The sequence below is a fragment of the Tachyglossus aculeatus genome, chromosome 10 (genome assembly GCF_015852505.1).
Source record: "Tachyglossus aculeatus isolate mTacAcu1 chromosome 10, mTacAcu1.pri, whole genome shotgun sequence".
Taxonomy (NCBI): Eukaryota; Metazoa; Chordata; class Mammalia; order Monotremata; family Tachyglossidae; genus Tachyglossus; species Tachyglossus aculeatus.
In genome coordinates, this window is record NC_052075.1 from 51761425 (window position 1) to 51776188 (window position 14764).

At 50.6% G+C, this 14764-nt stretch overlaps 1 protein-coding gene across 1 annotated transcript; it reads right to left on the reverse strand.

Moving 5' to 3' along the window:
• Positions 1–3918: 3918 nt before the first annotated feature.
• LOC119933312 (DELTA-thalatoxin-Avl1b-like) lies at positions 3919–7601 on the reverse strand. The gene is made up of 2 exons (XM_038752763.1): positions 7501–7601; positions 3919–5144 (listed from the first exon to the last, which is right to left on the reverse strand). The coding sequence occupies exons 1-2, from the start codon at positions 7599–7601 to the stop codon at positions 4709–4711; spliced, it is 537 nt and encodes a 178-aa protein (XP_038608691.1). The 3' UTR covers positions 3919–4708.
• Positions 7602–14764: the final 7163 nt, after the last annotated feature.

Genomic DNA, 14764 nt, shown 5'->3' on the forward strand with positions numbered 1-14764 from the left:
TTCTAGAGAGAAGGATGGAAGGAAGGGGGCAGAGCGGGAGATGGATGGCGGGTGGCAGGGGGTGGTCTGTCTTTTCCAGCTGCAGCAGCAGGGATCCAGGGCAGCAGGGAGGGGCAGCGTGGCTCAGCGGAAAGAGCCCGGGCTTTGAAGTCAGAGGTCATGGGTTCAAATCCCGGCTCTGCCACTGGTCAGCTGTGTGACTTTGGGCAAGTCACTTCATTTCTCTGGGCCTCGGTTCCCTCCTCTGTCAAATGGGGATGAAGACTGTGAGCCCCACGTGGGACAACCTGATCACCTTGTAAATTCCCCAGCGCTTAGAACAGTGCTTTGCACACAGTAAGCGCTTAATAAATGCTATTATTATTATTATTATTATTATTATTCAAGCGCTTAGTACAGTGCTCTGCACACAGTCAGCGCTCAATTCACCCACTGTTGGGTAGGGACTGTCTCTATATGTTGCCAATTTGTACTTCCCAAGCGCTTAGTACAGTGCTCTGCACATAGGAAGCGCTCAATAAATACGATTGATGATGATGATGATGATAAATACGATTGATGAGGGAGGAGGAGGAGGAGGAGGAGGAGGAGGCAGCAGCCCTGGGAACCAGACTAGGGATGGGCCTCGTCTAGACTGGAGCTCTAGCGCCTCCTGCTGGCTTTAGATCTCCATTTCAAGCCCCACAAGGAGGCCAGCGCTCGAAACAGTGCGCTTTTTGGGGGGCATTTATTAAGCGTTTACTACGTGCGAAGCACTGTTCTAAGCGCTGGGGAGGTTACAAGGTGATCAGGTTGTCCCACGGGGGGCTCACAGTCTTCACCCCCACTTTACAGATGAGGGAACTGAGGCACAGGGAAGTGAAGTCTTGGACTTCCCAAGCGCTTAGTCCAGTGCTCTGCAGTCAGTCAGTCAATCGTATTTATTGAGCACTTACTGTGTGCCGAGCACTGGACTAAGCGCTTGGGAAGTACAAGTTGGCAACGTATAGAGACGGTCCCTACCCAACAGCGGGCTCACAGTCTAGAAGTCTTATTGCACACAGTAAACGCTCAATAAATACGATTGATGATGATGATGAAGTGACTTGCCCAAAGTCACACAGCCGGCAACTGGAGCGGGGATTTGAACCCACGACCTCTGACTCCAAAGCCCGTGCTCTTTTCCACTGCGCCACGCTGCTTGGCACAGCGTAAGCACTTAACAAATACCATCATCGTCATCATCACACCAAATACCAAACCTACTCAGTGCTGTCCCTTACATAACTGGAAGGCCTGGAATGTCCTCCCTCCACACATCCACCAAGCTAGCTCTCTTCCTCCCTTCAAAGCCCTACTGAGAGCTCACCTCCTCCTGGAGGCCTTCCCACACTCAGCCCCCTTTTTCCTCTCCTCCTCCCCATCCCCCCGCCCTACCTCCTTACCCTCCCCACAGCACTTGTATATATTTGTACAGATTTACTACTCTATTTATTTTACTTGTACATACTGACTATTCTATTTATTTTGTTAATGATGTGCATATAGTTATAATTCTATCTGTTCCGACAGTTTTGACACCCATCTACGTGTTTTGTTTTGTTGTCTGTCTCCCCCTTCTAGACTGTGAGCCCGTTGTTGAGTAGGGACCGTCTCTAGATGTTGCCGACTTGTACTTCCCAAGCGCTTAGTACAGTGCTCTGCACACAGTAAGCGCTCAGTAAATACGAATGAATGAATAACAGCCTACAGACACAACCTCTCCTGACACACTCCTGCCCACACCCCCACCTTCCCTTAGGGATTGTGAAAGTCCTTCAAATTCCCATAAGGGCCTGGGAATCACCCTTTTTAAAATGACATTTGATAAAACAATATAATGATAATAATGGTATTTGTTAAGCGCTTACTATGTGCAAAGCACTGTTCGAAGCGCTGGGGAGGTTACAAGGTGATCAGGTTGTCCCATGGGGGGCTCACAGTCTTCATCCCCATTTTACAGATGAGGGAACTGAGGCACAGAGAAGTTAAGTGACTTGCCCAAAGTCACACGGCTGACAATTGGTGGAGCCGGGATTTGAACCCGTGACCTCTGACTCCAAAGCCCGGGCTCTTTCCACTGAGCCACGTTGCTTCTGTAACAATAATAATAGCGGTATTTGTTAAGCACTTACTATGTACCAGCCAACATATTAAGCGGTGGAGTAGAATCAGGGTGGACACAGTCCGTGTCCGACATGGGGCTCACAATCCTAATCCCCATTTTACAGATGAGGTAACCAAGGCCCAGAGAGGTGAAGTGATTTTTCCCCAGGTGGCACAGCAGGCAAGTCTAATCCCCTGGGTACTCCCGACTCTCGGACCCTTACTGGCTGACTCTGCGGGAGACGCTCATCTTGGGAGTGAGCGGGGTCTGTTAAAGAAAATTTCACACACTCCGCGTTTGTGTTCAAGTGGGTATGTCAGAGACAACTTTATTTCTACTAGCCCTCGTAGCGGGAGGAGGTCGACCAAGTTTCCTCTACCAATCAATCAATCAATCAATCAATCGCATTTATTGACCAGTCAAAATCGGCTCCACTCCACGGAGAACAGTTTCCCTAGATATGGAAGTACAGCATCCCAGCTTTGCTTGTGATCAGAGAGCGCATTGCATGATACGTACTATAAATCAGGCAGCAATAAATAAGAATGATATTTTTAAGTACTTACTATGTTCCAGGGACCGTATTAAGCACTGGGGTGCATACAAACAAATTGGGTTGGACACAGTCCCTGTCGCACGTGAGGCTCATGGTCTCAATCCCCATTTTACAGATGAGGTAACTGAATCACAGGGAAGTGAAGTCACTTGTCCATGGTCACACAGCAGAAAAGTGGCGGAGTCGGGATTAGAACCCGTGACCAGCTGAATCCCAGGTCCGTGCTCTATCCATTCCTCCCACTCAATAATAATAATGGCATTTATTAAGTGCTTACTATGTGCAAAGCACTGTTCTAAGCGCTGGGGAGTTACAAGGTGATCAGATTGTCCCACGGGGGGCTCACAGTCTCAATCCCCATTTTACAGATGAGGGAACTGAGGCCCAGAGGAGTGAAGTGACTTGCCCAAAATCACACAGCTTACAATTGGTGGAGCGGGGATTTGAACCCATGACCTCTGACTCCAAAGCCCGGGCTCTTTCCACTGAGCCACGCTGCTTCTCAAGACAGGTGACCGGTCTCCTCATTCATAATGATGAGGGTTTCCCTTGGCCTCCTCGGGCTTGGGCTCTGGGTCAGAGAGGTGAGGCCCGTCTGGTGTCTAACACAGAGCCCTGTGCCTACAGTCTTTGCTGCCTGGGGACATTCATTCATTCATTCAATCGTATTTATTGAGCGCTTACTGTGTGCAGAGCACTGTACTAAGCGCTTGGGAAGTACAAGTCGGCAACATATAGAGACGGTCCCTACCCAACAACACAGTCTAGAAGGGGGAGACAGACAACCAAACAAAACATGTAGACAGCATCCCTGGGCTGCTCCCCAAATGGACCCATTCATTCAGTCAATTCATCAATCGTATTTATTGAGCACTTACTTGTGAAGAGCACCATATTAAGTGCTTGGGAAAGTACAGTACAACAATAAACAAGTCCCATCCCCTGCCCACAATGAGCATACGGTCTAGAAGAGCCCAAAGAGCCTTCACAGCCACGGTGGGAAGATAGAGCGGTAAAATGATGATAATGATAATAATCATTGTTATCGTTGTACTTGTTAAGCGTTGACTATGTGCCAGACACTATCCGAAGCGCTGGGTAAATACAATTCAATTAGGTTGGATACAGTCTCTGTCCCACGTGGGGCTCACAGTCTTAATCCCCATTTTGCAGATGAGGAAACTGAGGCCCAGAGACTTGCCCAAAGTCCCAGAGCAGACAAGTGGCGGAGCTGGGGTTCTAATCCTGTGTTCTGTCACCTAGGCCACTCTACTTCTCTGTTTAGTGGAGTACAGAGCACGTGGATCAGCTTATTAGCTCCCAACAACCTGGCTGGACGACCACAGGTACATGCATGCACACATATATGCATGCACACATATATGCACACCCACAGATGCACACAAAGACTCAGAGAGGGAGACCCTGGGACAGGAGCCGGCCGGGTCCCAGCTGGAGTTGTCAAGGGAGGATGCACAGGAGGATTTCCCGGGGAGCCGGGCCGCGGGGTACGGAGGGAGAGCAGCGGGAGGGATTGAGGCCGGGCGGCAGGAAAGACTCTTCCAAGCCAGAGGGAGAGTGAGACTGCAGCAGGAAGGAGAAAAGGGAAGTAGGAAGGAGGACTTCTGGGGAGGGAAGCCTGGAGGGGAAGGCAGGAGGCGGAGAAAGACACAGACGGTTTCGAAGCCAACGCTCGAGGTTCGGTCATCCCCCTAGCCGATCGCCAGCGTTGCCCAGAATTGAAATCCAACCGACGCCAATTGTGGGCACCGATGAAAGCCATCGGGATCAGGGCTTGGGGAGAGTGGACAGCGTGGTCAGGAATGGGGGAGAGGGGATGGCAGGGTCGGGGGGACGGTTTAGAGGCTGGGGGTTTGGCGTCTGGTGAGCTGAGATGCAGCCAGGGGCAGGGCACCTTGCCAGGAGATGGGACCTCGGGGTGGAGGATGAGAGGAGAGCCGGAGACATTGGTGCCCCCCAGAGCGACCGGTTGGGGAGGGGGGCAAGTCGGGCTGGTTCCAGCTTCCCTAGTGACTTGACTGATGGTCAGTACACTCCACGTGGACCCTGATGATGGCCTTGGCGTTGTTGGACATGGTGGCCGTGACCCGGATTCCTCCCTCCACCAGGAGCACGGAATGCTGGGATTCACAGAGCTTCTCCTTGGCCACCTTCAGCCACGTCTTCTCTATCCCCTTGTAGATTTGCTCAAAAAGGGCTTTTTCATCCTCGGTCTCCTCTTTGTTGCTGGAGAGAGCCACGGCCAACTCCACTCTGTAGCTGTTGTAGTTGAAGGGGTTGGAGAACATGATGGCCAGAGTGTGGTCTTCGATCTCGTACACCAAGAGTCCCACGCTTCCCCGGAGGGAGAAGTTTCTTTTCACAAAGATGCAGTTCCCCTTGGCAGCGGGAGGGATGAGAGGGGTTGGAGGGGTGTGGGTATGGCCGCTGTAGCAGTAGGTCCTGGGGGAGACAGGGGGAGAGGAAAGGCGGGGGGCTGCCTCAGAGGGGTCCGGAGAAGCCTGCAGTCCCGCCGGAGGGGAGAAATAATGGGGAGCAGAAATCTGGCCTACAGCAGAGCCTATGACATCAATTCCCTGTCCAAAAACAAGCAATACAAAGAGGAACACATTTCTGAAAGGATAAGGAGCCAGCCGCCCACACCGCTGTCTCAGGGACCAAGAGAACTCAGAGCATGGAGGCTTCCAAAGGAGAGTGGAGAGTCGTTGGGCATCTTTGTGTGTGCTCCTGTTTGTGTGCATAATAAGAATAATAATAATGGCATCTATTAATCGCTTACTATGTGCAAAGTACTGTTCTAGTGCTGGGGGTGGGGGGATACAAGGTGATCAGGTTGTCCCACGTGGGGCTCCCAGTCTTAATCCCCATTTTCCAGACGAGGTAACTTAGGCACTGAGAAGTTAAGTGACTTGCCCAAAGTCACACAGCTGGCATTCATTCATTCATTCAATCGTATTTATCATCATCATCATCAATCGTATTTATTGAGCGCTTACTGTGTGCAGAGCACTGTACTAAGCACTTGGGAAGTACAAGTTGGCAACATAGAGAGACGGTCCCTACCCAACAGCGGGCTCACAGTCTGGAAGGGGGAGACAGGCAACAAAACAAAACATATTAACAAAATAAAATAAATAGAATAGTAAATATGTACAAGCAAAATAAATAGAGTAATAAATCTGTACAAACATATATACAGGTGCTGTGGGGAGGGGAAGGAGGTAGGGTAGGGGGTGGGGCGAAGAGGAAGGAGGGGGCTCAGTCTGGGAAGGCCTCCTGGAGGAGGTGAGCTCTCAGTAGGGCTTTGAAGGGAGGAAGAGAGCGAGCTTGGCAGATGTGCAGAGGGAGGGCATTCCAGGCAGGAGGAGGACGTGGGCCGGGGGTCGATGGCGGGACAGGCGAGAAGGAGGCACAGTGAGGAGGTGAGCAGCGGCAGAGGAGTGGAGGGTGCGGGCTGGGCTGTAGAAGGAAAGAAGGGAGGTGAGATAGGAGGGGGTGAGGTGATGGACAGCCTTGAAGCCAAGAGTGAGGAGTTTTTGCCTGATGCGTAGGTTGATTTGGTAGCCACTGGAGATTTTTGAGGAGGGGAGTAACATGCCCAGAGCGTTTCTGCACAAAGATGATCCGGGCAGCAGCGTGAAGTATGGATTGAAGTAGGGAGAGACAGGAGGATGGGAGATCAGAGAGGAGGCTGATGCAGTAATCCAGTCGGGATAGGATGAGAGATCGAACCAGCAGGGTAGCGGTTTGGATGGAAAGAAAAGGGCAGATCTTGGCGATGTTGCGGAGGTGAGACCGGAAGTTTTTGGTGACGAATTGGATGTGAGGGGTGAACAAGAGAGCGGAGTTGAGGATGACACCAAAGGTTGCGGGCTTGTGAGATGGGAAGGATGGTAGTGCCGTTAACACTGATGGGAAAGTCAGGGAGAGGGCAGGGTTTGGGAGGGAAGATAAGGAGTTCAGTCTTGGACATATTGAGTTTTAGATGGCGGGCAGACATCCAGATGGAGATGTCTTGAAGGCAGGAGGAGACATGAGCCTGAAAGAAGGGAGAGAGAGCAGGGGCAGAGATGTAGATTTGGGTGTCATCAGCATAGAGATGATAGTTGAAGCTGTGGGAGCGAATGAGGTCACCAAGGGAGTGAGTGTAGATAGAGAACAGAAGGGGACCAAGAACTGATCCTTGAGGAACCCCTACAGTAAGGGAATTGGAGGGGGAGGAGGAGCCCGCAAAAGAGACTGAGAATGAACAGCCAGAGAGATAAGAGGAGAACCAGGAGAGGACAGAGTCTGTGAAGCCAAGGTTAGATAGTGTGTTGAGGAGAAAAAGGTGGTCCAGTGTCGAAGGCAGCTGAGAGGCCGAGGAGGATTAGGATAGAGTAAGAGCTGGGATTTGAACCCACGACCTCTGACTCCAAAGCCCGTGCTCTTTCCACTGAGCCACGCTGCTTCTCTATGATTTGTGTGCGGATATGTGTTGGCTCTTTCTTGATTCCCATGTCCCATAGGACTTAACTAACTGCGGACCCTACCTTTAAGACTTCAGGCGTCCCTCCCCACCCCAGCCAGTAGCCCCTGGGCCTGGAAGTTCTTCCTTTGGTCTGACTCAATCCTTCATGCTGTAATGGGGGCCTCTTCCCTTTGGGACCGGCCCTGGGACTCATCTGGGAGGTGAGCGGGGTCACTCCTAGCCCTCTTCAGGGTGGGCCGGGGTCTGGGGCGGGACGGGAGGATGGAGGGTCCAGTTCTAGGACCCTGGGCTGGCTCGGATGGAGAAGGCCCGGGGGAGCATCCTCACCTGGGGGAGCGAAACACCTTGCTCGTGTTGTTGGTGATCTCGACCCCCACACATCGTCCGGCATCCAACTCATGGACCAGGTGTTCGATGGTCTGTGCCATGTCTGCCGCTCCTCGGGGGTCCCTCCGTGTTTGTGGAGCCGGTGGACGAGGGCTCCACGCGGGACGGAGAGGACAGAACCCCCTCCCTGCCCGCCACCGCTCATTATAACTTGCAGGGATGAGGGGGAGGAGACAGGAAACTTCCTCTTTTCCTCCCTCCCTCTCCCTCCCAACCCTTTTCCTCCTCCCCTTCTCTTCATTTCCTGGTTTCTGAGTCCCAGGAGCAGGGCCAGAAGAGAAATGCTCTGGTCTGGAGAGGCCCCGGCGGGCCGCTGGAGTTGAGGAGCCAGGGGAGTGAGCATGTGGGACAATATTATCAGTCGTATTTTTTGAGCGCTCACCACTACTACTAGTATTTATTAGCACTTGCTAGGGGTCAAGCACTGCAATGAGTGCGGAGGAAGATAAGTCGGTTGGACACAGTCTCTGTCCCACATGGGGCTCACAGTCTAAAGAAGAATGAGAACTAGTATTGAATATCACCTTTACAGATGAGGAAACTGAGGCACCAGAGAAGCAACGTGGCCTAGTGGATAGAGCATGGGCCCGAGAGTCTGAAGGTTCTGTGTTCTAACATCGGCTCTGCACTTGTCTGGTGTGTGTGACCTTGGGCAAGTCACGTCACTTCTCTGGGCCTCAGTTACCTCATCTGTAAATTGGGGATTAAAAAACTGTGGACCCCATGAGGGACATGGCCTGAGTCCAGACCGATTAGCTTGTATCTACCCCTGCTCTTAGTGCAGTGTCTGGCTCATAGGAAGTGCTAACAAATACCTTAAAGAAAGTGAAGTGACTTTTCCAAGGTCATACGGCAGGCAAGCAGTGGAGTAGGGATTAGAAACCGGTCCCCTGAGTCCCAGACCGTCACAGGGTGACTTTGGAGGAGACTGTCACCGTGCGAATGAGAGGGTTCTGTTGAAGAGAACTTCATGCCCCACTCCCCGCCCCATTTGTGTTCAAACAGGCATGTCAGTGTAGCTCAGTGGAAAGAGCACGGGCTTTGGAGTCAGAGGTCATGCGTTCGAATCCCAGCTCCACCAATTGTCAGCTGTGTGACTTTGGGCAAGTCACTTCTCTGCGCCTCAGTTACCTCATCTGTAAAATGGGGATTAAGACTGTGAGCCCCTCATGGAACAACCTCCCCAGCGCTTAGAACAGTGCTTTGCACATAGTAAGTGCTTAATAAATGCTATCGTTATTATTATGATGATGATGTCAGAGACAACTTTATTTCTACCAGCCGTAGTAGCGGGTGGAGGATGATAGACAGAGTTTCCTCTACTAATCAAGATCAGCTCCACTTCTTGTAAAACAGAGTTTCCCTATTTGTGTTCGTATTCAGTGGTGTTTATTGAGCACTTACTGCGTGCAGATTCCTGGGACTGTATATATGTATATCCTGTATATATTTACATATCTATTCTATTTATTTTATTACATATCTATTCTATTTATTTTATTTTGTTAGTATGTTTGGTTTTGTCTCCCCCTTTTAGACTGTGAGCCCACTGTTGGGTAGGGACTGTCTCTATATGTTGCCAATTTGTACTTCCCAAGCGCTTAGTACAGTGCTCTGCACACAGTAAGTGCTAAATAAATACGATTGATGATGATGATGATGCAGAGCACTATACTAAGCACTTGGAAGAGTACAATGCAACAGTAAACTGACACATTCCCTGCCCACAACAAGCTTACAGTCTCGAAGGGGGGAGAGAGACATTATAAGTGAATTCATTCATTCATTCATTCAGTCGTATTTATCGAGTGCTTACCGAGCGCAGTGCAACATACTAAGTGCTTGGGAAACTACAATACAAAAAATAAACTGACTCATTCCCTGCCCACATGTTACAAAGGTGAAACTGACAGTATTTAATGATGGATTGACTATGAATAGTTGAATGAGGGAGAGAGAAGTCCAGTTGACGGCCTTGTGAGACAGTGATGGGAAAGTCAGGGGGAAGACGGGGTTTGGGTGGGAAGATAAGGAGTTCTGTTTTAAACATGTTAAGCTTGAGGTTACAGGCGGACGGCAAAGTAGAGATGACTTGAAGGCAGCAGGAAATACGAGACTGCAAAGAGGGAGAGAGAGCAGGGCTTCACTTGTGATCCAGTACTGAGAACGGTGCTTGGCACATTGTAAGTGCTTAACAAATACCACTATTATTATTATTGTCGGAGAGCACAATACATGATACATCCCTTAAGTCAGGCAGCAATAAAGGATGTATTTAAATCAGGGCAGGTGATCCATCCTGCTTCATTCTCCTCATTAGGAATTCTAACGATGGTGATGATGGTGATAATAATAATTATAATAAGTGCCCGTCACATAGTAGCACTTAACAAATACCGCAATTATTATTGATATTATGCTTGTTAAGCACTCACTATGTGACAAACGCTATTCTAAGCACTGGGGTAGAGACAAGTTAATCAGGTTGGACACAGCCTCTGTCCCACACGGGGCTCCCAGGCTAAGTAGAGGTAAGCAAATGCCGCTCCATGCTTCAGATCCAACCCAATTTGCTTGTATCCACCCCAGGGCTTAGAATAGTGATGATGATGATGATGATGATGATGATGGCATTTGTTAAGCTCTTCCTATGTGCAGAGCACTGTCCTAAGTGCTGGGGAGGATACAAGGTGATCAGGTTGTCCCATGTGGGGTTCATTCATTCATTCGTATTTATTGAGCGCTTACTGTGTACAGTCTTCATCCCCATTTTCCAGATGGGGTAACTGAGGCCCAGAGAAGTTAAGTGACTTGCCCAAAGTCGCACAGCTGATAAGTGGTGGAGCTGGGATTTGAACCCATGACCTCTGACTCCAAAGCCCGGGCTCTTTCCACTGAACCACGCTGCTTCTCCTTAGTGCTTGGCACATAGTAAGAGCTTACCAAACACCACGATTATTACTGCTGTTGTTGTTATTATTATTATCCCGTCAACCATCCAAGGGTTTTGACCTTGATGAAGGAGGATTAGCTCTCCATCCTACCTTGAGACCTTTACTACACCAATTTCCCTGATAAAACAGGCTGGATGAACAAAACGGGGAGGGGAGGTGATGTTCCAATAGCTGTACTTGTGGGCAGGGAATGTGTCTGTTTGTTGTTGTATTGTACTCTCCCAAGCACTTAGTACAGTGCTCTGCACACAGTAAGCACTTAATAAATACAACTGACTGATGGACTGCTTGGATTTCTTGTTATGAGGCAGTCCAGAGGCCTGGAAACAAAACAGCTCAGAGGGGACGGTCAGAGAGAGAAGGGGGGCAAACGCAAGACCATGGCCACTGACCATGTGGACCTGTGGACTGGAGGCGGGGGGCTAATCAATCAATCAATCAATCGTATTTATTGAGTGCTTACTGTGTGCAGAGCACTGTACTAAGCGCTTGGGAAGTACAAGTTCGCAACATATAGAGATAGTCCCTACCCAACAGTGGGCTCACAGTCTAAAAGGCTAATGAATATCTTTTGGAAGAGATAAGGAACTCCTCTCTCAGCTGGGGTGTTGATCAATGTAAGTAACACACACACAAAAAAACCAAGTAGCCCATCTGGATCCAAATCCACTCTGTCTTTACCTGACTGCCTGGTTTTCTTGTTTTGAGACACATAACATAGCCCTCTCTTCTGGACCGCTGCCAATCGGCCTGGTTTTCCGAGAATTGATAGATTTGTCGGAATTATCCTTAGAACAGTCACTGCCTTATCGACATGACTCTGTGTGGGGATTGTGTGTGTGTGTGTTTCAGATATGCAACTTCTTTCCTCTGTCTTTCTGTTTTATTTTCAGTTTCACCTTTTTCTTGGGGTTTGTTCTCCTTGGGTAATTCTCCTTTCCAAATTCCCTTTTTGGGGCCTATTTCTCCCCCTCATTGCTCATTTGGGAAGCAGCGGGGCTCAGTGGAAAGAGCACGGGCTTTGGATCAGAGGTCATGGGTTCAAATGCCGGCTCCGCCAGTTGTCAGCTGTGTGACTTTGGGCAAGTCACTTCACTTCTCTGGGCCTCAGTTCCCTCATCTGTAAAATGGGGATTAAGACTGTGAGCCCCCCGTAGGACAACCTGATCACCTTGTGACCTCCCCAGTGCTTTGAACAGTGCTTTGCACATAGCAAGTGCTTAATAAATACCATTATTATTATTATTATTATTATTATTATTTGTTTCTCTCTTCACCCCTGAATGTTGTCTTTTTTGCCCCGTTTTGTCTCCCTTCTTCCCTACATTCACCATTTTGCCTACTTTCATTTTGCCTCTGCTTACTTGTCAGGGGTGGTGGAACCTACCCTTTTCTTGTTCCCAAGAAGTCACTTTCCAAATAATAATAACAACAATTTAGGTATTTGTCAATCACTTATCCCGTGCCAACAACCAAAGTAAATGCTGAGGTAGCTAGACAAAAATCAAGCTGGACACAGTCCCTGTCCCATAAGGGGCTCGTGGGCTGAGTAGGAGGGGGAACAGGTATTAACTCCCCATTTTACAGATGAGGAAACTGAGGCCCAGAGAAGTTAAGTGACTTGCCCAAAGTCACGCAGCTGGCAAGCGGTGGAGCCGGGATTAGAACCTAGGCCTTCCGACTCTAAGGCCGGTGCTCCTAATACTAGGCCACACTGCTTCTCTTGGTGACAGAAAACAGGGATGAACTGTGAAACTCCTCACCCTGGGCTTCAAGGCTGTCCATCCCCTGGCCCCCTCCTACCTCCCCTCCCTTCTCTCCTTCTCCAGCCCAGCCCGCACCCTCCGCTCCTCTGCCGCTAATCTCCTCACTGTGCCTCGTTCTCGCCTGTCCCGCCGTCGACCCCCGGCCCATGTCATCCCCCTGGCCCGGAATGCCCTCCCTCCCAACATCCGCCAAGCTAGCTCTCTTCCTCCCTTCAAGGCCCTACTGAGAGCTCACCTCCTCCAGGAGGCCTTCCTACACTGAGCCCCTTCCTTCCTCTCCCCCTCGTCCCCCTCTCCATCCCCCCCGCCTTACCTCCTTCCCTTCCCCACAGCACCTGCATATATGTATATATGTTTGTAATATTTATTACTCTATTTATTTATTTTACTTGTACATGTCTATTCTATTTATTTTCTTTTGTTAATATGTTTGGTTTTGTTCTCTGTCTCCCCCTTCTAGACTGTGAGCCCACTGTTGGGTAGGGACTGTCTCTATATGTTGCCAACTTGTACTTCCCAAGCGCTTAGTACAGTGCTCTGCACACAGTAAGCACTCAATAAATACGATTGATTGATTGATTGATTGATTGATTGCAACCCTGCCACCTCATCGCGGCTCCCAGGGGCCCCGCTCCCAGCCTGCCCTGGACCCTGCAGTCTGCGAGAGTTTAAGCCACTGCAGGGTGCTCCCCCGGGCTCTCTCTCTCTGCCAACTGGTTAAGTGAATCCACCATCACTACCCCCTTTCCGTGGCGATGCCCAGAGCCCTCGGTGTCCTGTCCCGGTCCACCTCGCTGTCTCTCCTTAAGCGGGCACCGGCTATCCTCCGTGGTACTGTGGACCTAACGTCCCGGCCTGCCTCACACCACCTCAGTGGGACCGAGGAAAGCAACCACAGTCCGGTGCCACACCCGTGGACCTCTGTAGACTGTGAGCCCACTGTTGGGTAGGGACTGTCTCTATATGTTGCCAACTTGTACTTCCCAAGTGCTTAGTACAGTGCTCTGCACACAGTAAGCGCTCAATAAATACGATTGATTGATTGATTGATTGTAATGCCATAAAAATGGGAGGTTTCAGGCCTCCAAAGACATCGAGTTCACCCGTGGGAAAGACCAGGCCGTGTCCTCAGGGTTCCTTTGACTCAGCCCCCCAAACTCCCCTCTTCTTTGCCACAGTTTGCTACCCACCGACTCCTCTCAGGGCCTCCTCCACTTAGGGCCTGCTCCCCTCCGGGCTTGCTCCTCTTAGAGACTGCTCCTCTCATGGCCTGCTCCTCTTGGGGCCTCCTCCTCTCGGGGCCTACTCCTTTCAGGGCCTGACTCCTCTTATGGCCTGCTTCCATCGGGGCCTGCTCCCCTCAGGGCCTACTCCTCTTGGGGCCTGCTCCCCTCAGGGCCTGCTCTTCAATAGAAGCAGAATGACGTAGTGGAGCCTGGAAGTCAGAAGGTCATGTGTTCGAATTCCGGCTCTGCCACTTGTCTGCTGTGTGACCTTGGGCCAGTTACTTCACTTCTCTGTGCCTTCTTTGTTCCCTCATCTGTAAAATAGGGAGTGAGACTGTGAGGCCCACGTGGGACAGGGACTGTGTCCAACCCGATTTGCTTGTATCCACCCCGGTGCTCAGTACAATGTCTGGCACACAGGAAGCGCTTAGCAAATACCATAATAATTATTATTATTATCATTATTATTATTCATTGGGGAGGCTCTCTGGACTTGGAGGGCTTGTCTGGATCCCAACCCTTCCCCCTGGAAGTGCGGACCAGGTTCACGAGACACGCCGGCCTTCCCTCTTTAGGAATAAGGAGATGAAGCAGACTTTAATCAGGCTAATGGGAGGTTACAAAGTTGTAGCAACACAAGGGCCAAAGAACATAAGATTAAATCCAGTTACACGTGGCAAATCTCCCTCTGGCTGGGCACCGCTCCTCCTGAAACTCGAATCCAAGTCCCGGATCTTCCCCACACTTTTATCTGTCCACGGGCCGAAGCCCTGATTAGGAGGCTTCCATCTGCCCTCCCCCGGCCCGCGGAGCCATCCGTGGCAGCGTGCCAGCCCGTTCTGCCCCTGCCTTGCCGGAAGAAATCCCTCTCGTCTTGTCCGCAGCTTTGATCCCAACCTGCCCTGGCACCAAGCCTGTTTGTGGTTCAAATTCCACATGTTTAATAGCATATGTGGCATGTGGATTAGCCTATTAGTTCCCAGCGACCTGGCTACACCACCGCAAATGCACACACATTCATAGACACACACAGGCACACGCACAAAGACACACACCCTGACAGAGGGGGATGACTTAGCTGGGGAGGTCACCGTCGCCAGAAGGAGGAATGCAGCCGGGGGGTGGTGGGAGGGTGGCGAAGACTAGTTCCCCGGGCGGTCCCCTCCCGGCTCAGAGAGGGAGACCCTGGGACAGGAGCCGGCTGGGCCCCGGCTGGAGCCGCCAAGGGCGGATGAGCAGGAGGATTTCCCGGGGAACC